General features: G+C 50.4%; 1 protein-coding gene across 1 annotated transcript in view; it reads left to right on the top strand.

Moving 5' to 3' along the window:
* Positions 1-14,634, top strand: part of grin2ab (glutamate receptor, ionotropic, N-methyl D-aspartate 2A, b) — a 93,786-nt gene extending 79,152 nt beyond the window's left edge. Inside the window, exons 14-20 of the mRNA XM_076035009.1 lie at positions 947-1,176; positions 2,855-3,015; positions 4,397-4,584; positions 5,912-6,150; positions 9,134-9,308; positions 10,301-11,078; positions 11,703-14,634. Coding sequence (XP_075891124.1) covers positions 947-1,176; positions 2,855-3,015; positions 4,397-4,584; positions 5,912-6,150; positions 9,134-9,308; positions 10,301-11,078; positions 11,703-12,843 — 2,912 coding nt within the window. The 3' untranslated portion in view covers positions 12,844-14,634. The remainder of the gene's footprint in view (positions 1-946; positions 1,177-2,854; positions 3,016-4,396; positions 4,585-5,911; positions 6,151-9,133; positions 9,309-10,300; positions 11,079-11,702) is intronic.
* Positions 14,635-24,368: the final 9,734 nt, after the last annotated feature.

The following is a 24,368-nucleotide window of genomic DNA, read 5'->3' as shown; positions in this document are numbered from 1 at the left end:
AGGTGATTGATACCGAGGTTCTGTCTGTCTCATTCAAAATGTTCCAATCTGATTCCTTCATTAAACCTTGGAGCCAGCTGGCAGCCTCTTGCTCTCATTACATCTTTCATCACTGCTTATCCGCCAGGTCCTATTCCAGGCCGGCTAAAAAATTATTCAAGTTTTCAGGTTCTGAAAGCTTTAATCCTTCTTCTTCTTCTTTTTTTTTTTTTTTTTTACTGATCAGCCACCTCATAATTTTAGTTGTATTATTGCAGGTTGCAATATTTTTTTTTTCCTTAGAGTTTTGTTGTGGCGGTGAATTCATCAGACTGTTCTGTTCCATTGCTAAGCTAAGCTAACCAGCTACCATCTTACACCTTATGTTTTCAAATTTGTAAACATAATACAAATGTGAATTTAAGGTTTAACTGCTCGCAAGTTAATCCCACCAAGAAACAGGAAGGCAGTGTTGGGCTGCCCTGCAAAATACCGACCAAAGAGGGAAATTAAAAGTCATAAATAACTGCTCACAAAACAAACATTTTAGGGGGATTTTTACTTTCTGTTATATTGACTTACTTACATCCTCTTCGTCACAAATGGGACCTAAAGCTCCGGCCATTGACTTTAATCGGAACCCATATTGTATTATGTGATAGCGTAAATAAGTGCAGGTCAGTATTTGAAGACCCAGCAGCGCTTTAAATCCTCAGCTTGTAAATCTGAGACAATGGATTTTTCCACCTGCTTGCCGTTTCAGTGGGGCAGTGAGCGGCTGCAAAGTGTATTTTCACATTACGACACGGCTGACGGTTTTAAACCCTCAGACGGACCCTTTGCCCTCCGCTCAAAACGTTTGCGCACCCTCCCTCCCCCTCCTCTCCCACACTCCCTCCCCGGGCCACTCCTTCAGACTCAAGCACCGTCTTTTCTTTCCTCTTCTCCCCTCCTCTACCTCGGCAAGACCCGCACGGCCCGTCGTTCACCATCGGCAAGGCCGTCTGGCTGCTGTGGGGCCTGGTGTTCAACAACTCGGTGCCCGTGCAGAACCCCAAGGGCACCACCAGCAAGTTCATCGTGTCGGTGTGGGCCTTCTTCGCCGTCATCTTCCTGGCCTCCTACACTGCCAACCTGGCCGCCTTCATGATCCAGGAGGAGTTTGTGGACCAGGTCACCGGGCTGTCGGACAAGAAGGTGGGACGACCGCAACGCAAACGCACACACACACACACACACACACACACACACACTTGCAGGCGGTGGACTCTAAACACGCTCACTTGTAATGAACGCCGGCCCTGTGGCCAGACAGCCTCTCCGGGGGCGGCCTCGGGGCTCCGACAGCTCGGACCCTCTGGCCGAAGCTGTCACCCGCGCTAACACTGCCAGCGCAGCAGCCAGGGAGCGCGCACCGTCGCACACACACAGATCTCTGAAGTGTGTGTGTGTGTGTGTTTAGCTTGCGCAGGCTGGCAGCGTCAGCAGAAGCCCGGCCAGTCTTCCGCTAGAGTGGACACACAATGATGATGACTGATGAGTCCACTTCACTGTCTCCCCCCTCCTCCACCCACCCACCCCCCACCACCACCACCACCACCACCACCCCTCCTGTCTCTTCTCGTCACCCCCCCACCCTCCATGCCTCCCCTTAATTTTGACACTTTTACTCCCTCTTTGACTCAGACTCTCCCCTTTGCCTCTCAGCATGTCTCCTCTCGCTGTCTGGCACTCACGCTGTCTGGGATTGAGGCTCTTTGTCATTGTAAGAGGTTTATAAGAGGTGACGTCGCCTGAGCCGCGGCGAATCTGTTAAACACCGGGTTGCGTGCGATTGTTTTCTCATATTTAACCACCGAAGGCTTTTCGGAGCAAAACACCGGCCGTTTATGCGTTGTGGACCGCTTGGTTTTGTCTTTCATTTTGCGGTTTTTCGCCGTTGTTACGAGAATGTTGCAGGTTTGTAGCAGTAAACGTGTTGCGTTATAGCACAACGGTTTAAACATGCTCTCGTTTTTGTTCATTCAAAATTATAATAAAGACACTCCTCTAAATGTTTTGGATGCCGCCGGATGATTCATCAGCCGTGCTCAGCGTTTCATGCATGAGAACTGCCTCCGCCACAAATATCCATCACGGTTGACTGGGATTTAACTCGGCTGAAACATCGAAAATTGTCACGTTTTTTACCTTGCATCGTTGTAGACAATTGAACCCAATGAAAACGGCGGGAACACAGCGTGAAACAATCAAACAGGTGGGGAGCCTTTTTCAGTGGCTGGGGCAGGTTTTTAATCACTGATCTTTTTGGCTCTGTGGTTAATAGAATTCAACAATTTGATAATAACCACAATAACAGCTTGATCTTAATAAACGATCAAAAAAAAAGCTGAACTTCAATTGGGTTTATTGATTAAACGCTCAAAGAAAGAGCCTGTGCTAGATGTTGAAGCAAATTCACTCTGCACTTTAATTTCTTTGTAAAAATATGTTGACATAATATTTATTGTAAAAAACTAAATTTGATGTACACGATATACAATATTAGTGTACCTGACAAAAGCATGTAGCGTCCTAATAAAAGCAAATTTGTACAAAGAGTCAAAAGTTTAAAATTGTCCCGCTGCTCATTATGATTTTGGGAAAATGCCAAAAAACAAAGCAAAACAAAACAGTGCGATTGATTCTCCACCAACAGTTTTTCCACGTGCCGTACTTACTCTCTTCTAAGAACTCCTTTCTTGGCTCTAGTTACCATGAAAAATGTTGTTATTTACTCTTTTTTTAATACCGACTGTGTCCTTCAAGTACTGAAGTGATTAACATTGAGTGCTTAAAATCCATCTGTGCCTTTTTCTTGTGCTTGGCTCTGCAGTTCCAGAGTCCCTACTCTTATTCCCCGCCCTTCCGCTTCGGGACGGTCCCGAACGGCAGCACCGAGCGCAACATCAGGAAGAACTACCCAGACATGCACCAGTACATGACCAAGTACCACCAGACCGGCGTCCAGGATGCGCTGGTCAGCCTCAAGACCGGGTACCACATACTCACCACTCGCATCAAGTTCATATTCTTTATATATATGCTGGAGGGATTCCATTTATAGACAGCTAATAAACTTAGAGACATGTGAAAATAAGCTCTGCCGCCCCAGCCCAGTGCGCACGGCCGCTCAATGCCACAAAAGCCTGCAATAGCCGATTTTAGTGTCTCTGTCACCGAAGCGGCTCATTATTGAGTCCCGCTGCCGGAAAAGAGCGAGCTGCCACCAGAGTGAGGCTGCAATTTGCGCTGGAGTTTGCTGCTTTTCCCTCTGCCTTCCACACACAAACTAATGGAGGGGAAGTCGGCGCCGCTTTTATTTGTTCATTAGTTTTTGCGAGCTTTGATCTTCTCGGTCCTTTCTGCACACATAATGCAGTCTCGGCTTCTCCCTCCCTGCAATTACAGCACGGGGCGCCGCAAACAAAACAGGTTTGATTCCTCTGTATCTTATGTGTTTTTGCCTCCATTTGTGCCGCATCACGCCGCCGCGACGTGCTCGGCGCGAAATTGAATTCAGCTTATTAAGCAAATCGCTCGCTTGCGCAAGGAAAACGTTTTCCTCCTAAAGTCCCGATTCCTTTCAGCCCATTAAATATGCCGGCGAGACAAAGGGTGCTCTTGAAATGAATCAGCCGCACGTTGTCTTTTGACGCTAGGCGGAGTTAAGTGAATGCACATTCTCAAAGTCTTTATTCCGTTTCCCACAACAGCGACTTCATGAATGCATTTAACATGCGCCCGGTCCAATTTAACCAGTTTTGTACTTACGCATACACTTCTAACACGGACCGTCCCAGAGGGACCGCCTCACACCAGGGTGTGAATTCCTTTTTATTTTTCTCTTTGACTTCAACGCACACACACACACACACACACACACACACACACACACACACACATACACACACACACACACACACACACACACGCACTCAGTTCCGGCTGCTGCTATATAAGCCAAGTGATTCCAGCTCATTGTTTGGTTTTTGCTCTCATACATCAAGCCCGTGTTTTCTGCTGAGCTCACATCCATCAGCTCCACGTCGGGGGATTTGCAGCGTCAGAAACAAATTGGCCCTTTAGTTGAATTGGGCCTTTCGTGTCCGCGGTAATGACAAAAACAGGCCACGTAACAGATTACGGTCCGGGTGCGAAACAAAAGGCGTCGCGCTGAATACTTACCTGGGCGGCGGCCGCGCGCAGCAGAGAGGCCGGACCTCGGGGCCTCAGCCAGGCCGAGTGCAGGCCGAGCGCCGGGGAGTTGAGCCACCAGCAGGCGGAGGAACAATGACGGCGTCAGAGAAGGAGAGTTTGCAGACTCAGCAGCGGCAGAGTCCGGCGGAGAGTAATCTCTCCGTGACGTCTCCCGCAGGAAGCTGGACGCCTTCATCTATGACGCGGCCGTCCTGAACTACATGGCGGGCCGTGACGACGGCTGCAAGCTGGTCACCATCGGCAGCGGCTACATCTTCGCCACCACGGGCTACGGCATCGCCCTGCAGAAGGGCTCCTACTGGAAGCGGCTGGTGGACCTGGCCATCCTGGGCATCATCGGCGACGGTGAGAAGTTTTTTGCTTTTCAGCCCCCCACCCCGCTCCCAACACGGACCCCCCCCCCTCCCCCTCAGGTTCCGCTCGAGCCGCCCCTGCCCCCCGGCTCTACCATCCGTCTTCCACTGAGCCGTTAAATCATTTGTGCGGGAGGAGCTTTCGGCCGCTGAGCGCCTCGGACACGCACATCTTTTGGTCTCTTGCCGCTTATTTTTATTTATTTTAACCGGTGAGCCGATGATTGACAGCTGTTGTGCAGGCATGGCCAAACTACGGCCCAGGGTCCATATGCGGCCAGTTAAGCTTTTTAATCCGGCTAAATATATAAAGAGCTAAATATCGTGGGGCTTCAAAGACAAATATTTTTTGTAACACTGTTGCTGTTCATTTTCAATTGACATTAAAGCATGTTTTCTACACATCCCATAATATATGTTTACTTCTCTTATGAGGTGGGTCACCAAAGCACTCCATCCATCTGCTCCTGCTCCGGCCCCTCTGTCGATTTTTAAAACCCAGTGTGCCCACACCAGTCAAAAAGTTTGCCGAGCCCTGCTGTAGGACGTGTCAGCATTAATGGTTTTAAGTGGTTTTCTTTAATTGCGTCTCATTTTTGTTTTTTTTTGTTTTTTTGAGTTGATGTATCGCAGTCCTGCATTTTTTAATGGTTCTATTGTTTTAACTTTTGACGCGCCCGGAGGCAAATTCCCTTTGGAGCAGTGAAAAGGCTTTCATTCATTTATTCTACTTCCCCAGATATTCCCCCACACCCCTCCTCCTCCCCCCTCCCCAGCCGCCTCCCTGTCAGCAAGCTATCAGGGCCCAGTCTTAACACACTATTTCATCATCATTACAGAGGGCCTGTGTGTGCGTGTGCGCACGCGCGGGTGCGCAAAGTGTGTGTGTATGTGTGTGTGTGTGTGTGTGTGTGTGTGTGTGTGTGTGTGTGTGTGTGTGTGTGTGTCCACTGTGTCCGCGCTGTGTTTGCTGCGGCAGATTGTTCTATATAATAAGCTGTGAGATGGTGCGAGTGGAAGGGAGGGAATGAGCCGGACAGAAAGCAAACGGCCGAGACGGCCGCAGCGCTGCGTCGTGCGGGTGACGCCTGAAACCTCCTCCCATCCTTCTTCTGCATCAGCCGCCTTCGCTATCAATTCTCCTCCCTCCTTTCACGGCCCTTTTCATCCACTCCACCTTCTGTCTCCCGGCCATTACGGCCCATTTGCCACTTCACCTCGCTGGCCTTCCTCCTCGCCTCTCCCCGCCTTCCTCCCCCTTTTCGCACCCTTTTCCTGGTTGTGGTGTTAACCTCCCCTCTCTGCCTTCCCCCTGCCAGGCGAGATGGAGGAGCTGGAGGCCCAGTGGCTGACTGGGATCTGCCACAACGAGAAGAACGAGGTGATGTCCAGCCAGCTGGACGTGGACAACATGGCGGGCGTCTTCTACATGCTGGCCACTGCCATGGGCCTCTCCATCCTCACCTTCATCTCGGAGCATCTCTTCTACTGGAGGCTGAGATACTGTTTCACTGGCGTCTGCTCTGGGAGGCCCGGGCTGCTGTTCACCATCAGCAGGGTGAGGAGAGAAGAAAACGACCTCTCTCTCTCTCTCTCTCTCTCTCTCTCTCTCTCTCTCTCTCTCTCTCTCTCCCTCCCCACAGCTGCCAGCCAGCTCGCCAGATGGAGGCGTTCCTAAACGATTTGGATGAATGTATCCATCTGGTTGAGAAAAAAAAGAAAGAAAAAAAAGCACCCCTGGTGGCCAGATGTAAAGTGCGAGGGGGGATCTTTGAAGGTGATTTGCCTGAAAGTGTCCAGGAGGACCAATCAGAGAGCACGTCACACATGGTTCCCACGGTCATGGAAAACCTGGAAAAGTCATTGAATTTGAAAATGCCGTTTTCCAGGCTTGCAAAGTAATGAGATTTTGTAAAGATCACTGAAAGTTTTGGAAAAGTCATGAAATTTGATCGTAACGCCTTACGTACTGGCAGAATTAGTTTGTTTGTTAAGCACTGCTTTTCTGTATCTGTATTTTAAATGTTTCAAGCAATTATTGTCCCATAACTGGCAAAGGTTCACAGGTTGTCTTTTAATTGTGAAAATTATGTTTTTATAGGTTGTTGTAAGGCCATGAAAATGTCATGCAAGGTCATGGAAAAGTCATGGAAAAGTTTTGAAATTTTGTCAGTGAAAATGAGTGGCAACCCTGGTCACAACCCAGCGACTTTAACCGCCAACAGTCTCCTCCAGTTTGGGGTGAAGTTGAAGAACGTCGTCCACATGAAAACGTTACTCTTGGTCTGACGAACAGCATCTATTTTTCTTAACGCCGCCTCTGTGGCAGCAGCAGCTTCCTCCTCCTGGTCTTCTGGAGCTTCTCACCTTCCTCCCACCCGCGTCTTTTATCCGCAAAGGAAGCCAACGTTATAGAATTTATATAGAAGAAAAAAACCCTGTCTGATGGAGGTTGGATGGATGAAACAAGCTTGAGATTCCCAGACTGTAGTTTTCTGTTATTTTCAGAGCTGGTGCCTCTTGTAGACGGGGCGTAGCGCCGGCCGAAAACTCGGATCATCGATCCTAAAAAAACAACGTCCTCAAGAGCGCTGCTATCGACGCTGCTTCAGAGCGAAAGAAGGCAGCGGTTCAATATTGATATTAACACCCAGAAAGGCTGTTCCGTGTAAAGCTATTGACATTTAACAACTAGAGCTGACGACTGTAATACAGAACGAGACACAGTGAGTGGGCTCGACGTGCGGGAGCGGTGTGTGTGTGTGTGTGTGTGTGTGTGTGTGTTTGTGTGTGTGTGTGGTGGGGGGTGGCGGGCGCGAGAAACAATGCAACAACCGTCTTGTAGTTTGACACCGGGCTGGAGACAAGCGCAGGCCGAGGAACCTCAGTGCCGTCTCGCAGTAAATTACAAAAATGATTACTCTGTTGCCGTCTTTGTTCCGTGCAGGCGGAAGAAGAAGAAGAATAAGAAGAAGGAGGGTGGGGGGGGGGTACGTCTGCGACAAAGCAGCCGTAATCCTTCATCTGTCTGATTTGCCTAATCTCCACGGCTCGGCTGCAAGATGCAGAAAAACGGCGGCAACGGCGACGCGCAGAAAAGAGACTTTAAGTCGCGTGAATTACTTTAAATGTGTCTGAAACCTCACGTGATTGCGGTTAAGAGAGAGAAATCTTGCGCCCGCGCCGGCGTATTTATGCGGGGGGAAACAATAGCGGGGCCGCTGAGACACTGGGAGGATCTGCGGGATTGTTGGCGCGAGCGGCCCGGAGAGGGAGAGGCGGCCCGGAGTGAAGTACGGCAGAGTTTAGTGGAGCGCGAGCCAGCCAGCCAGCGAGCGAGCCTGCGTGGACGGACGCAATGTGGGACACAGAGAGAGAGCGGAGTCGCTGAAGAGGATGAGGGTGTATAAATAAACACAAAGCTCCGCGCATCGCTCCGGCTCACACACACACACACACGGGCAGACGTGCAAACATACAAAAAGTCTGAACGGGCCGAGGTGAAAGCGGCGACATGCTACATAAACGCCCGGCACGCGAGCGGGGAACCTAAATCCACTCGCACACACTCGCGCTCGTGCACACACACACACACACACACACACACACACACACAGGGCAGAAACGGGCACACCCAGACAGACCCACGCTTCCATTATTCATCCGTCATGTCTCTGCGTTAGGCAGAGCTTTTATTCCAGACGAGCAGCATTTCACACTTTAAGCGTTTTACAAAAGGCGGCGGGCGGGCGGTCGCGTGCGCGGGCTCCGTGCACGGGCGGGCGCACGGGAGTGCGTGCACGTGCACATCTGTCTGTCTCCGTCCCCGGTGCCCTCACGCCCCTGGAGCCGCCGCCATCGTACTGGAGGAGGTTAAGTGGCTCCAGGAAGAACATCTCATTGCACTCAAGGGCGCCTCCCCCTCTCCTCCCCCTCCCTCCCCCACTCCCCTCTGGTGACATCAGCATCTAAATTTGATTTTTGTGGGCCACCTCTGCGAGCGTTCAATGGAGTCCAATATAGGAGATTATCTCTCCTCGGACAAATTACGAAGTGGAGTCAGGGGTTAAGGTTTGCGCTAAACACCGCGAGGCCGAGGCCGTGCGAGGAAATGAAGTGCTGTGCACGTTTGAACTTGACCCTGGGAATTAAGCGCTATTATCTCCCTCATCCCTCCTTCTTATCTCTAATACTCCTTCCTCCTTTCTTTGATGTTTTTTTCAAATTCCATAACTTGTGTCCACTGCTGCACTACTGTAGTTTTGTTTTCTCACTGTTCTCTCCTTTTTTCGCTGTTTCTTTATTCTTTATTTTCCCACTGTTGTCTTTTTTTTTTTTGCCTTCAACTGACTTATTCCACCTGTTCTAACTTTACATCTGACTTGTTCTAGACTTTTTTGTTCACTGCGTGTTTACTGTCGCACCATTGGCCATTGAATTGTCATTTCAATCCTCTGTGTGTCTCACACACATTGAAGAATTGACATTAAAGCTACCTTGACCCCCCCCCCACCCCCTCTCTCTCTCTCCTCTCTCTTCAGGGCATCTGGAGCTGCATCCACGGTGTCCACATCGACATGAAGAAAAAGGCCCCTGAGCTGGACTTCAGTCCTCAGGCCAACATGCTGCACCTGCTCAAGTCGGCCAAGTCGGTGGCGCTGTCCCCCAAGCGCAACACGGTGCTGCTGCAGCCTAACATCATGGACGTGATGAAAGGTAGCGCAAAGTCAAACACCTGCGCTCCACACATAAAATCAGGGGCCGTGCCATGCGGTGTTGGGAAAATGACTTTGTGCAAATTGAAATGCTTTTCCATTACAAGTTACCCTATTGAAAATGTAATAGTAGTGGAACAATTTCAATAACTTTATCAAAGTAATGTAACTGGTTACATTTGATTACATTTTGATTACTTTACCAAATTTTGAATAGATGTTCTCAGCTGTTCAGACCTGATAGGTTTCATCTTGCAGCAGTGGTCAAAACAGATGTCAGATGTGTGTTGAGATTCGACATGGACATTTTGGAGTTTGACAACATCACCTTGACTGCATGCAAACATTTAGACAATTATATTTGTGCCATTTTCTGATATCTACATGAAAAATGTTTTCATTCGTCCAGCACTGGAATGAATTTTAATTGGCATTGTCATTGCTGCAACAGCAAAAATCACTCTGACTGCGCTCCAGAGAGAGAGGCAATTCAACTGGCAGGCGAGTGGGAATCAGAACCAATCAGAAGCATCAGAATGGAGTCAAACTTTTGTTTGTAGAGGAGAAACGGAAAAGAAGCAAAAGAAAACCATACAAAGTGAGATTAACAATTAAAGTTGTAATTATGAAATAGTAACTAAAATTTAATTACACATTTTTCCAGTAATGTAACTGATTACAATTATCTTTATTTTGTAGTTAATTTACGTAACAACATTACATGTTACTTGTTACTAAACCAACACCGGCGCTGACAGGCTGGGGAGGATTCAGGTGTCACCCTGAATTTATAGCGGCTAAAAGTGACTCCCCTCACCTTGCGGTGGCACCTAATGGGATTGACTGTCCTAATCGGGAACGCTTTAGAAACGGCGTTCCCGGCGTGCCAGATAAAGCATCGGCTGGCCGCCTCGCCTCGCCTCGCCTCGCCGTCCAGCCTGTGGCCTGTCGTCTGTGGGTCTGAGGCGCCTGTTCCTCCTCCGTGTCTCCTAGGTAACTCGCTCCACGGCCTGCCCCCGAAGGGTCCCGGTCTCTATAGCAACGCCGGCGGTCCGCACGCATTCCTGTCGCTGTCCGGCCGCCACAAGAACCTGCTGAACAACGCGGCGCCCTTCCCTGTGCAGGCCAAGGCCCCGCCCCTCCCCAGCAGCCCCAGCAAGCCGCAGCTGGCCAACGACAACGGTAAGGCCCGGCTGGCCGGTGGACCGCCGCCGCCGCCCCTGGCCGCCTCCAAGCCGCGGGCGCTGTGGAAGAAGAGCGTGGAGACGCTGAAGACGCAGCCCACCGTCATATCCCCGGGGCCCGGGCCCAGCCCCACTTCGGCGTCCGGGCCGGGACCCCCGCAGATGAAGAGCCAGCGCTACCTCCCCGAGGAGCCGCCGCCGCCGCACTCCGACATCTCCGAGTGCTCCAGCCGCCCGCCCTCGCACAAGGACTCCGACTCCATGGGGCCGAGGGGCGGCTTCAAGCCCGTCAACCAGCTGAGGAAGAGGGGCGGGGGAGGTGGTAGCGGGTCCAAGATCTACTCCATCGACTCGGACCAGGCCAGCCTGCAGTCGGCGTCGCCCTACCAGCGGGACAGCCAGGGCGGCGCCGACGAGCTGGGCTACCCGCCCGACCTCTTCCCCCCGGAGAGCACGTACTCGCACTCGCACCCGTCGGACGCGCCCATCCTGCAGCTGAGCGCCAGCCTGCTGCACCACAGCCACAGCGCCGAGGCCGACCTGCACTCCATGAAGGACAAGAAGTACAGCACGTACACGCACAGCAGGTATGTGTGCGCCTCAAGTATATCGCAGTTCCTCCGAGTGTTTCTGTGGACTGACGAATCCGACCAGCGCTTTTGTGCGTGTAACGCCGTTGCTGTCGGTGTTACGCTCAGGACGTCTCGTCGTTAGCGCAGTGGCTAGTCGCGCGGCTGATGCTAGTCACAGATGAAGGTAGCCTGTCTGCGAGCTTAGCAATCGCTAAGCAAAGTAAAGAAACAGGGACAGAATTGCAGTTAATGTTTCCGATATTTCATTCGTCCGTTCGTTTGTTCAGTCATACGTTCGGTCATTCATTCATTCATTCATCGTTCATTCATTCGCTGTATGGTAGCAGAGAGTTGCATTCTACGTTCAGTATTCGTTCATCCATTCATTCGTTCATTTGTTTTTTTGTTAGGTCAGTCGTTGGTTCATAAATTAGTTTGCTCATTCATTTTTTCGGGCCCTTTTGTTTGTTCGTTCATTCATTCATTCGTTTGTTCACTCAAGGTCATTTTTTCCGTCATTCATTCATTAATCGTTCATTCCTTCACTGTATGGCAGCAGACTGTTGTATTTCTCATTCCCCTCCTTCACCTCAATAACTCTCCTCTCCTCTCCTCTCCTCTCCTCTCCTCCGTCCCCAGCGGAAAGGACAAGGGCGGCGGCTCCTTCGACGGCCCCGGCCTGGGTGGCCTGGGTGGTGCCGCCACCCCTGGCTCTCAGGCCGCCCGGCCGGGCCACTGCCGCTCCTGCCTGGCCAAGCTGAGCGGCTACTCGGGCCTGTACACGGTGCGCTCGGCACAGGCCCGCTGCGACGCCTGCGCCCACCTGGGCAACCTGTACGACATCAGCGAGGACCACCTGCACTCGCACCACTACGGCGGCCGCGGGGTCGGGGGGGTCGGGGACCTGTTCACGCACTACCACCCGCAGGCCGAGCTGGGCCTGGTGGGCGAGGGCGACGGCCTGGTCAGCCCCTTCGAGCCCTCGCCCTCCTCGCCCTCGGCCCAGCAGCAGCAGCCCCCCACCACCCTCTCCGCCTCCGGAGCCCCCCTCTCCTCCTCGTCCTCGGCGCAGCACCTGCAGCTGAGCCGCCAGCACTCCTACGAGAACGTGCTTCCAGACGGCCTGGCCGACGCCCGGCAGCAGCAGCAGCAGCAGCAGCAGCAGCTGCAGCTGCACCTGCGCGGCCTCAGCCTGCCCGACCGGGAGCACGAGTCGACCCTGGACGAGGGCGCCTACGCCAACGTGCTGACCATGCGCTCCGAGCGGCCCTACAGCAGCAGCCGCAGCCCCCCGTCGCCCTCGCCGTCCCACCACCACCTGCTGCACCACAGCCTGGACACGCCCCTGCCCCTCCCCCGCCGCTCCAAGAGCCTCTTCCCCGACCGGCCCTCGCACAACCCCTTCATCCAGTCGGCCCCGGGCACCGCCCAGCGAGGGGGCGGGGGCGGAGGGGTCCTGGTTGACCCGGCGGGGGCCACCCTGGCCGCCGCCGCCGCCCGCCTGCCGCAGCGAAGCTCCGTCCCCCACGAGCTCTACAAGCAGCGCCTGCCGCTGTCGCTGGCGCTGGCCAACCACCACCAGCAGCAGCAGCACCACTCAGCCACGCTGGAGCAGCAGCAGGTGTTCTACCCGCAGGCCGAGCCCCCCGTGGTGGCCTACATGGTGCCGCCCGCCGCCTCGCAGCCCATCAGCTACGTGACGGCGCCGCGGGCCTCTAGCGCCGGTGGCAACCGGCCGCGCCTCTACCGCCGAATGCCCAGCATCGAGTCCGACGTCTGAGGTCACGAGAGGGGGAGGGGGGGGGGGGGTCAAGCCCTAAACCACCACCATCTCACACACTTAACACACACATGTAAGTGAGAGGGGTGTGTGTTTGTGTGTGCAGCAGCTCGGATTCTAAGCACACACGCACATGCAAACGTACACATGTAGACACGCATGCAAGTGACAGGTGTGTGTGTGTGTGTGTGTGTGTGTGTGTAGAGAGAGAGCGGATGCAGGCAGCTCTGATTCTTAGCACACACACACACACACACACACACACACACACGGGCTTGGGTTGTCGCCCTCCGACAGAGTGGGAGGGGTTAAATCACCGCCTCCTTATCGCACTCCGAGCCTGCGGGGGGCGCCACCCGCGGGGGAAATAAGGAGCGTGTTAGCGTCGGCGTGTGTGTTGCCGACCCGGAGCTGCCATGTGACTACAAATCGGAGGAGGAAGAGGAGCAACGGGCGGGGAGGGGGGACAAGCCCCGCCCCCTCACCTCATCAGCCTATTGGAGACAAGGAGGACTCAGAGAACTCCCTCCACCTCCTCCTTTCCCCTCGACCTTCTGTTTTCTCTCTCTGAGATCACACAGACACACACACACACACACCTCGCCCGAACACACACACACAGACACACACACCAGGACTCTCCTGTTGCACTAACAGTTTGTTTATTTCTTGATTTATTTCACCCCCACCCCCTCCCACCCGGCCCTCCAATCTGCACCGGCTGTAAACCATGCTGGAGTAATTCTTGACTCGGGGGGGTCGGGGCCGCAGATGTACAAACACTCGAACACACACACACACACACACACAGAGAACCAGACTCACACACACACACACGGCGTTCACTCAAACACAAACTACCGACTGTTTTGCTATTGTTGATGTCAGCCGATTGAACATTCCAAAAAAAAAACAAACAGCGGAGCCAACACGATGTGTTCTAGTGTTTCTAGGTCTAGGGGTGGGGAGGGGGGCCGGTGCCATTCTATAGCGCGGTTGCTTCCTCTCTTAGCTAGCTAGCCTTCAGGTCACTCTCTGCATGCTTCCTTCCGCCCTGTGTTACAGTCAGAGCTCCTACAACAGGGTCATATATGCACACACACACACACACACACACACACACACACACACACACATTATATGCACAGGCACACACACATGCACATGCGCAAGTAGTCTAGGGTTAGTAGTTTAGTTAGGGTGAGTGTGTGTGTGCGTGCGTGCGTGTTTGTGCGGAAGCTGTGAGGAAAAGCTTCTTCTCTCTTTGTGCACTTTGTAGATTTTATACCCTGCCACCTAAACACAAGACGTTTGACCAAAAAGGATTAAAAAAAAACAAAACAAAAAAAAACAACAAACAAACACGTTTTTTTTGTACTGAGGAGGACGAGCACTCTGGACCGGTTCCGTTCGCTGGGTGGGTTCAGTCTTTTACTTTTTCTTCTGGTTTCTGAAGGGGTTCTAGAAGGGGGTCCGACCGGGGCAGCGTTCTATTATAGTTTCCATGGTTTGAGGTCGGAGGTGCGGGCAGCTTGAGCTGGCGTGGGTCCAGCTACACACCGGCAGAACACACACACACACACACACACACACACACACACGCTTCATCTTCTTCTCTCTTTCTCCTCCTCTTGCTCAGATCACCACTCCCTCCTTCCCGCCCTGCCTCTCTCAAGTGCAGGGCTGGGCAAACTGTTGGACTGGTGGGGCCACAATGGCTTCTAAATTTTGACAGAGGGAAGCTTGGCAGGAGCAGATGGATGGGGTGTTTTGGTGAGCCACCTCATAGGAGAAAAACATATGTGATGGGAACAGGTGCTCTCATGTCAATGGAAAATTAACAAAAGCAAAGTTACAAGAAAATCCACGGTATTTAGCTCTTTATTGAAATGACTCTTAAAACACTGAAAAAAATGGATGAAATACAGCTTTTTTATGACTTATTTACAATTAATATAATTTCTTCAAGTTCAGCGGGATGGATTAAGAAGCTTAGCGGGCTGCTTATGGCCCCTGGGCCGTAGTTTGCCCATGCCTGCTCTAGCGGGTTTTTGTTTATTCTCTTCATTAAGTCGGCTTCCCTCCCTGCTCCATCCTTCATCTGGAGCAGATTGTGCATCTGCAGGAGTGAAGAAAAAAAACAAAAAAAAACGGCAAGCAACGGTTTTGAAATATCGCTTAATATCTGGAGCGGCGGCGACTCATCAGCCGTTCCCGCGGGACGCAGCACTGATAACTTTTGTTTGCGAACAAAAGATTCTCCCTCGCTCGTTTTTTTTAAAAATATTTCCATGAATTTGGAGGCCGACGGCGTCGCCGCTGCAGATTTAATCAGCAAATTAGGGCTCTTGGGCGAGCGGCTCGCTTTGCGTGTGGCTCCTATTGTTTGGTGGGAACGTGCCGGAGTCACGTGGCCCAGCAGAGAGCCTCACACACATACACACATACACACACACTCGGTATGTGTGTATGAGTGTTCTACAAATCCATAATCTACTGAATAAAAGGCATTGATTCTGGAGCAGCAGGATTCTGATGGAAAATGAAGTTGATATCCCATTAGCTGAGCGTCTCTCTCCGTCCTCTCTCCTTCCAATCTTTATTCTCTCTATCTCTCTCTCTATCTCTCTCTCACACACACACACACACACACACACACACACACACACATTTAAATCTATATATATCGGCTGCAAAGAATGCAAAGACAGTGTGAACATTGAAAAAGTAATATATACATATATAAATATAAATATATATTTGCACCTTTGATCGGTGAACACTGCCCCTCTCTTTTTTGGTTTTGGTGTGTGAGTTATATGCACAATATCAGGTTGCAATATTATACTTGTGTACAGACCAATATTTGTTTTCAATGTTTTAGAAACTGATTTTGTTTGTTTGATTTGAGCGGTATTAAGTGTGGACTTCATTTCAAGTAACAACATGATCTTTTTTTTCTGCTTCTTTCAAGGAAAAAAAAACGAACTGGCATGTTTTCGATTCTTGTGGGTTTTTTTTTTCTTTTTCTCTCTTCCTTTTTTTTGAAAAAAAAAAAAAAAAAAACAACAACAAAAAACGATATTTCCTGCACCGGTGTGTCGTTCACTGGGAGCTCAACTGAACAGTCTGTCTGGCTGGCTTGGCTGGCTGGCTGACTGCTGACTGGACTGAACACAGTTTTGGGTACCAGCTAACCGGCTAGCTTGGTGACTAGCTAGCTAGCTAGCTAGCATGGGACTGCGTCCCCCATCTGAATCCCAGCCAGCGGATGATGGTGGTGGTCCAGCCTCCCCGCCCACACACTGTTCCCCTCACTACAAGTCTGTGCTGCTTCACCTCCTGAGTGCGATTGAGAGAGAATGTGTGAGTGTGTGTGTGTGTGTGTGTGTGTATGTGTTTTACACCGTGCAGGCATTTACATAAGACAGCGGTTGTTTTTGATGCGTGTGTGTGTGTGTTTGTGTGTGTGTGTGTACTTTTTTTTTCCTTATTCTCTTCCCTTCGTCCCACACGTAACATTTGACCTGGCTCTTACTCATAGCATAACACAATACAAAGACACACACACACATACACACACACACACACACACACACACATGTTGTGTCTGTACCGTTGTGGTTAGCGAGAGCATGTAGAGTGAGTCTTCCGTGTTCACCATCACTTTGGAGCTTTTTTCTTTTTTTTGCACCGACCTTTATAGTTTGATTGGATTTAGTTTTTTTGTTGAATATGATTAGATTATTTCTTTTTCTTTTTTCTTTTCTTTTTTTTTAAAAATGCATGACGTGCTTGTGTTTCTGGTGGTACCTATTTTGCTGCGACACCCGAAGTTCTCCCCTTGAGTTTCACCTTCTCGGGGGCAGGGAGAGGAGAGGGGGAGGGCAAACGGAGAAGTGAGTTGGGGTGAGTGCGCCCCACCCCCCTCCCCCCCACCACCCCCCAGCAGGTCTCCCAGTTGTGTATCTCACTCGTGTAATAAGTTCAGGGGTTTTGAAGCTACTTACTAGTCGTGTGTGTAAATAGTTACCTTGTCACTCAGTACCTCTGTACAATCTGTAAATAAGTAAAGGCTACATTTTTCTACCTGTGCTTGTCCTGCCGACTCGTCTGTCTGTCTGTCTCTGCTTCCTCTACTGCTGCTGCTGCTGCTGCTGCTGCCGCTCAGCGCGATCAACCAACCTGTCGACATCGGCGGGGGGGAGGCTTCTGTCTCTCCCCTCTCTGTGTGGAAGTTACCAAACTACCACATCATTAACACAGAGTGATGTAAAGGGATAGTTCACCCCCCTCCCCGCCCCCCCACAAGAAAATGAAATTTCACCCATTCACTGCAACCCAACTGTGTCTATTGAGGCTCTCATCAAAAACAGAGGGAAAGAATCCACCCCGATAGCAACACAATTGACACACACACACATTCATGCACACATGCACATTCCAGTCTTGACTGGAATGCTGAGTCAGTCATTGTCATTGCAGTGGTTGGGAGTGCAGTGGTCAGATCCTTGAAATAACGCAATAATTAAACTACTGAAACCTCCCTGTGTCACACACCAAGAGCCCAAGATTATCGCATTCATTCACATTGTTTCTCATGAAATTCACAAACACAAGTTTAAATGTGCCTCTAGCCCAGGCATGGGCAAGCTACGGCCCAGGGGCCATAAACGGCCCGTTAAGCTTTTTAATCCGGCCCGCTGAACTTGAGGAAATTATATTAATAGTAAGCAAGTCATAAAATAGCTGTATTTCATCCATTTATTCAGTTTCATTTCAATAAAGAGCTAAATCGTGGTGCTGGCAGACACATTTTCTTGAAACACTTTTGCTCATTTTTAATTGACATAAAAAGCAAGTTTTCTTCATATTCCATGATGCATTTACTTCTCCTATTTATTCCTCCTGGCTCACCAAAGCACTCCATCCATCTGCTGCTGCCCCGGCCCCTCAGTCAAATCTTCCAACCCATTGTGGCCCCACCAGTCAGAAAGTTGTCCCAGCCCTGCTGCAGCCTGTCAGTGACCTCAGCAACGAGGAAAGGTCAGAGCTTCATTGTTGCTTGCTCCATTGCCTGTGTGCACTAAAAAAAAAAATGCTATTGTGTCATCAACACTTTGTGATGTCACAGGGGGCTAAATATGAAGGTTATTTGGTGATAGTTCATCATATTGTTCTGCTCCCCTTGAGTCTGCGATGACACGAAGATCTTCAGACGGTTTTCACTGATCACAGGAGCTTTCAGCTGATTGGATGAGCAACAAAGGAGAAACACAACACACACACACACACACACACACACACACAGTGTCATATCAGCAGTGTCTCTGCTGTGTTCTGCTGTTCAGGCCTCTCACTTTCTCCTCTCAGCCACTCCACGCAGGCTTTTTTTCTTAAACGTACACGTAGAAGGCGCGCACGAGTGTTTGCAAAATGTGTGTGTGCGCACGTGCGCCCATGCTTGTGTTTAGATCAGTGTTTCTGCTTAAAAAGCTTTATTTTTATATATTTTGTCTCCCTCAGGAGACGGCCACTCTAATCTGGGATGAAGTGGGATGGGGTGAGGAGAGGGGAGCAGAGGGAAGCACGGCAGATTGTCTCACACACATGCACACGCACGCACGCACACACACACACACACACACGCACACACACACACACACACGCACACACACACACACACACGCCCGTAAAACACACTTATGCATGCCGCAAATCAGCATGCACGCACGCTGAGGCTGGGGGATCTGTCACAAGCCATAGACCAGCTGCAGCTGGAGGAGAGTGAAGAGGGGAGAGGAGGAGAAGGAGGAAGAGAAAGGGGGGTGGAGAAGAAGCAGCAAGTCTAAACTTCCTCCTCTGTTTCCTCCACAAGGGATGTAAAATAAAAGAAACGAAAGCTCGCCTCTCCTTCCCCTCGTGACCTGGCTGCTAATCCAAATGAATGGCGGCAGTGCTACAGCAACCATTACAACTGTTGTTCTCACTCAGTCACTGCGAGAGGAGCGCGACGTACTGAATGACTTCCTCGGTCTGTAAGAACTTTATACGCACTGACTCGCAGGACGGACATTTTTCGTCCGTTCCTGATTCGTCCGCCTACCTGAACTGGACGGCAGATTCGCTCGTTTGGGATTCGCTCACAAACGTGAACTGGACGGCGGATTTGTTTTGCATCACAGGTCTGCACTCAGTTCCACTCCTGACCTGCACGCTCCATGTAGAGCTCAACCGAGAAAAGAGCCAATCAGTTCAGGAAGCGATCCCGTTCAGTTGGTTCACGAGATAAAAAAATGTTCTTTTCGAACGTGCAGGCACCACAGCCGCACTGCGTGGTGAGGAGGTGGAGGAGGAGCCACATTAAGCAGATAAATGAGGAGGAGCACTTTATTATATTATATATCTTCTTTTCTTTTCTTTTCCGGGATGAGGAGCGACCCCCCACGGCTGGAGAGCGGTCCAGGGTGGTGAGGCTGGGAGGGGGGCGAGGGTGACGGCTGTGACAGGGCCGCTGTAGGCTGTTGGCTCTTCCCAAGACTTCAAACATCCTCATTAAGCAGGCGAGTCGGCCTACACAGCTAGCTTGCGCGCGCCTCGCTCCTCGCCTGGCGCGCACATTTGCGTTGCTAAACTGGTGTGATGGAATGTGTGTGTGTGTGTCTGTGTGTGTGTCTGTGTGTGTGTGTGTGCCTGTGAGAGAGAGAGAGAGAGAGAGAGAGAGAGGAGTGCAGCACCGTGTCAGCCTACACACACCAAACAAACCCATGAAAATTCATAAGGACCTGGCGACGCCTACTCACCAACACTAAAAATACTGGAGTGAGTTGAGCCTAGTCAGAGGGGAGGTAGGGAGGGGGGCGGGGGGGGTGAATAGAGAAGGAGGAGGGGGGGGGGGAGACGGGAGAGAGAGAGGTGTAACATGAACTGGTGGAGAGAGAGAGAGAGAGAGAGAGAGAGAGAGAAGAGTTACATCAACTGCATCCAACTTGGAACATCTATTCTCAGCCTGCAGCGGTCAGCCGTGTGTGTGTGTGTGTGCACGTGTGTGCGCGTGTGTGTGTGTGTCAGTGTGAAAGCAGGATTTTTTTCCCCTTGCTGGCTATTGTGAGATTGAGACTTGGAATAACTCTTCAACATTACATTCGGGTGCGCTCAGTCTGTGCGTGCGTGCGTGCGTGCGTGCGTGCGTGCGTGCGTGCGTGCGTGTATGTGTGTGTGTGTGTGTGTGCATGCGTGTGTGTGTGCGATTTTGCTGATTTTATTGGAATTGACACGGCTGCACCGTCAAAGTCATCCATCCAGCTGGATGCAGGAGGGGGAGGGTGTGTGTGTGTGTGTGTGTGTGTGTGTGTGTGTGTGTGTGTGTTGGGCTCTCAGCTGCTGGTGTCGACTCATCGGAGACGTTCTGTTCTTGTGTTGTGGGTTCTGAATGGAGGCAAAGTGGCTCCTGTTCACAGCTCTGAGGATCCTCCGCAGGTCTGGACTCACTCTGTCCTCTCCTCTCCTCACACTCCCGTCCCTTTTCTTTCTGGACGGCAACTTTGTAAACTTTTTCCTGAAGTTGTGGCCTGTTAGTCAGCGGCACAGTAGCTTCTCAGCAGGAGCTCTTTGAATGGGATTTAAAGGACCCCGGATGATCACCCCCCCCCGCTGACGCTCGTCTCCCCAGCGGTCAGTGAACCCCTCGGGAGTGAGAAAACTACAACCTTCACTTCTTCTGCACTCGGTTCATTCAGACGGTGTGTCCTGAAAAGCCGCCCTTGGTGATGTCACAACGGGCACTGGCACCAATGCCAGATCACTGACGCCAACTCCAGGCCAGACGGTGGCCTTATCCTGGGAGACTGCGCCTACCAGACTAAGCATCCGTTTCAGCTGGAGGTTGTAAACAGAGGGCTAAGTAAATATGCTGCTGTCTAGAGATTTACAGTTGAAATGTTGTTTTGTTTACAAAAAAAAAAGTTAGAAAATGTGTGATGAATATTAAAGACCTGTATAATGGGGATAAATATGGAACCTTTCATCTTCATGTATTTTCTTGTTTCTTTATATTTTCTTCACCTCTTCGTTGCTTTAGTTGTGTTACATGAACTTCAGGTGTGTTCACAACACCCTCAACAAATCCCAAACTGGTAGCACAGTTCACATAGCCCAATGGTGTAATCATAGTAGCAGTTGTTAACGTCTACAAGCTACGCTAACTTAGCACAAACTCAATCAAGCAACTGAAATCAGCCTGTGCACTTAAAGTTTATGTCTGATCATTTTTGGTTTGCAGGAATGGACACAGGAAGAAGAAGCAGTTTTTTGTTTTTTTTTTTTTATTTAAAAAAAAAAAAAAAGCAAAAACAGTCTTTTCCAGGAAATTTCAAAACAGCTGCCTGCCATTTGGGAGGTCGCGACCTATTTTGAGATCAGTGCACCAAACAACCACTGTGCTGCGCTGATCTGAGACAAAGTGACTGTTTGTGTCGGCGCCACAAAAACCTTCTTCACGCTGTCCCATGAAAGGATATAATCCAGTATTTGCAGAAATGTGAGGGTTGTACTCACTTCTCAGGCCTTTTGTGTGTATGAAGCGCAGATGACAACTGACGGATCGGCTCGGCTCGGCCAACAAAGGCAACACAACCTCTGCGGCAAAAATCGCTGGAGGGGCAGTGGGGGGGTGGGGGTGACCGATGACAAGTCATCCCTTCCCTCCCCTCACACATTCACACACACACGCACACACACACACACACACACACACACACAAGCAGTTCTGCTAGGCTAGGCGTATGCTAATAGCACTATGCTAATTAGGGGCGCTTCCAGGTGCTGCAATAGACGCAGCACATTTACAGTGAACTTAGCCTTAATAACCTGTCTAATCACGCCATTAATGCTACATCAGGGCCCGACGCCGCACACATACGCATGCACACGCACACATGTGGCGGCCGCGGTGGCGTCGCTATGCTAATAGAGGGTTTCCACCTGACTGCGGCCGGCTGAGGGATGCTGGGAGGCAGGAACAAGGAGTTGAACAAACTCTGCCCGGCTCTGCCCCCTTCCTCCACCGCATGAGAGCGTGTAAATGTGAAAGCGGCGGCACTCCGACTTCACGCTGTTTTGTTGTGTTTGTTTTATTTTGTCTCTTCCATAAATGATGAAGCTCCAGGCGGGAGAGAGAGGGGGGCGGGGGGAGCGGGTGGGTGCGGGAGGCACTCTGGCCTCCCTGGGGGGAAAGTGCTCGCCGCTGGGCACTGCACCCCTACACCCTCTCACCACTGCCTCACCCCAGGAGAGCCTGCGCACGTGCGCACATTCCCCAAAAAATTAAATAAAATAGCGTTTCAGAATTGAGTGCGTTTTTTTTTTATTGGTTTTGCTGTTGCGACATCCTGGAGGAAGGCGGCGTGTAAGTCATCGCTCGGCAGCGTAAAGAACACCATCCGTTTTATATCCTGTCGCTTTATGACTTGTTAGAGACCCACTGGAGCCGTTGCCCCACTCTAAGGGCCGTTGATTACACCCTGCATACCTGAGCGATTCCTGTGGCCGTCAGCGATAAAGAGACGCGTTCCTGCTGGTGGAGCGAAAAACTGATGGTTGAGGCTAATGCTAATGGTTGAGGCTAACAATACTGAATAAGGCTAAAACTGATAGTTCAAGCTAACACTATTGAATGAGTTTAAAACTGATGGTTGATGCTGAAATTGATGGTTGAGGATAACACTACTGAATGAAGTTAAAGCTGATGGTGGAGGCTAACGCTGATGGTGGAGGCTAACGCTGATGGTTGAGGCTAACGCTGATCGAGATGATGTGTTGATAAAGCTAAAAGCTACTGACACTGCTAACAGTAACTGGACTTTTCGTCAATGCTTTCAAGTTAAAGATGTTGGGGCTGGTTGGGTTACAGGGGTTCAGAGACTCTGGCTTCCGTCTGGACTCTGTCACCAGTCACAAACTTCTAAAAGTGTGTTGGAAAACATATCACACTTCCATTTAAAATTTTAGTTTTTTAAATTTATTTATTCATTTTACAAAATGTTCTGAACCCGCGGTGCACATTTGAAGCTTGCGACAGCCTCAGACTTTGTTCTCTTTCTCTTCTAAATGCTCTCTGTAGTTACCATGCAGCTGGTAGCTAGAGGGCGGGGTCCAGCCTGATTGGCTCCTGGGCCTGTCCCTTCCATTCAGGCTCTATAAGCCTTACCTGTCTGATCCTGTCCATGCACTCTTTCTCATTCACTCTGTTGCTTTTTGCTCGTTTTGTTCGTTTGTTGTGATCGTTGTGCACATACGTACACACGTACGCACACGCACACGAGTTCACACACTCTTGATGTTCCTGACAAACGCTCCTCGTCCCAGCATTTCATTTGTTTGATGCTTGTTATAAAAAAGTTATAAAATTAATTGCTTAATTGCATTACATGGACTTCAGGTGTATGCATAGTGTTTGTGTGTGTGTGTGTGTGTGTATATATGTGTGTGTGCGTGTGTGTGCACGCCCACGCGCGTTGCTACAGCCGAGAAATAAAACTGGGTTGGCAGTTTGTTGAAGTGCTTGTCAGTGTCAAACACGGTTTTCGGTCGAGTAGACTGAAGCCATGAATTATCTAACTGTAACCCCATGGATGTTTAAAAATTGACTCCCCCTGCATTTAAAGGCCCAGTGCGTAAGAGTTAGCCGCGTCTAATGGCGGGACGGCGCACAAAGAAAAAAAAACAAACAATGGTGACGTTAATCCCTCCGTTCTGTTGTCCCACTTGATCTCATCTCGCTCTCCCAGCAGCCGTCCTGTCAGAGTACAGTGGTGAAACCCTCAGAAGGCTGCGTTTGTTCTCGGCTGCCTTGGAAAATGCGGTGGCTCAATGCGGCCACTACAGCAGTAAATCTGTTCTTTATGTGAACGTGGAAAAATAGAAAAGAAAAATGCACACACTCATTTTGAACAAATGAAAAGAGAAGAATAGTTTACTTTGAAACTTGCATCAAATCTAAAAAGCTACAAATGCATTGAGATTCCATTTCAACCAAATTAGAAACCACTTCTATCTATACATACATATGAGATCCTTTCTAAGGGCAGAAAAAAACAATTGCTTACATTGGATGCGAGTATACACTTTCATTAATGTATTTATAGGAAGTATGTTCAGCTTTCACCAATATAAAAATCATAAGTCAAGCCAAATTTGACACACTGGACCTTTAAGTTGACGTCTCTTCCTCTGAGACACTTTTTCAGTGGAGAACCTGTACAGAACCAAATGGTCCATGGATCAGGAGGCCGGGCCTGGTCCTCAGCGTGTGTTCCCAGATGAAAACATCTCTTGTGTCCTGGAAAAGTCTCAGTGAAAAACACGCTGTGCATATAAATCCTGCTCCCTCTCGCGCCGTCGTGTCTCTGTCCGTGGTCCTGATGGAGGAGGCGGCAGCGGGGCGGCAGCGGGGCGGCAGCCGTCCGCACTGTTCCAGGATCCTCCCGCAACTCGTGTCACATCTCTCCAGCTCAACCAGCGAGACG

This window comes from Nelusetta ayraudi, unplaced genomic scaffold (genome assembly GCF_046127955.1).
Source record: "Nelusetta ayraudi isolate G7.1 ecotype Tasmania unplaced genomic scaffold, CSIRO-AGI_Nayr_v1 ptg000004l, whole genome shotgun sequence".
Lineage (NCBI taxonomy): Eukaryota > Metazoa > Chordata > Actinopteri > Tetraodontiformes > Monacanthidae > Nelusetta > Nelusetta ayraudi.
The sequence above is the reverse complement of the archived record's forward strand: the minus strand, read 5'-3'. Positions and strand labels throughout refer to the sequence as shown.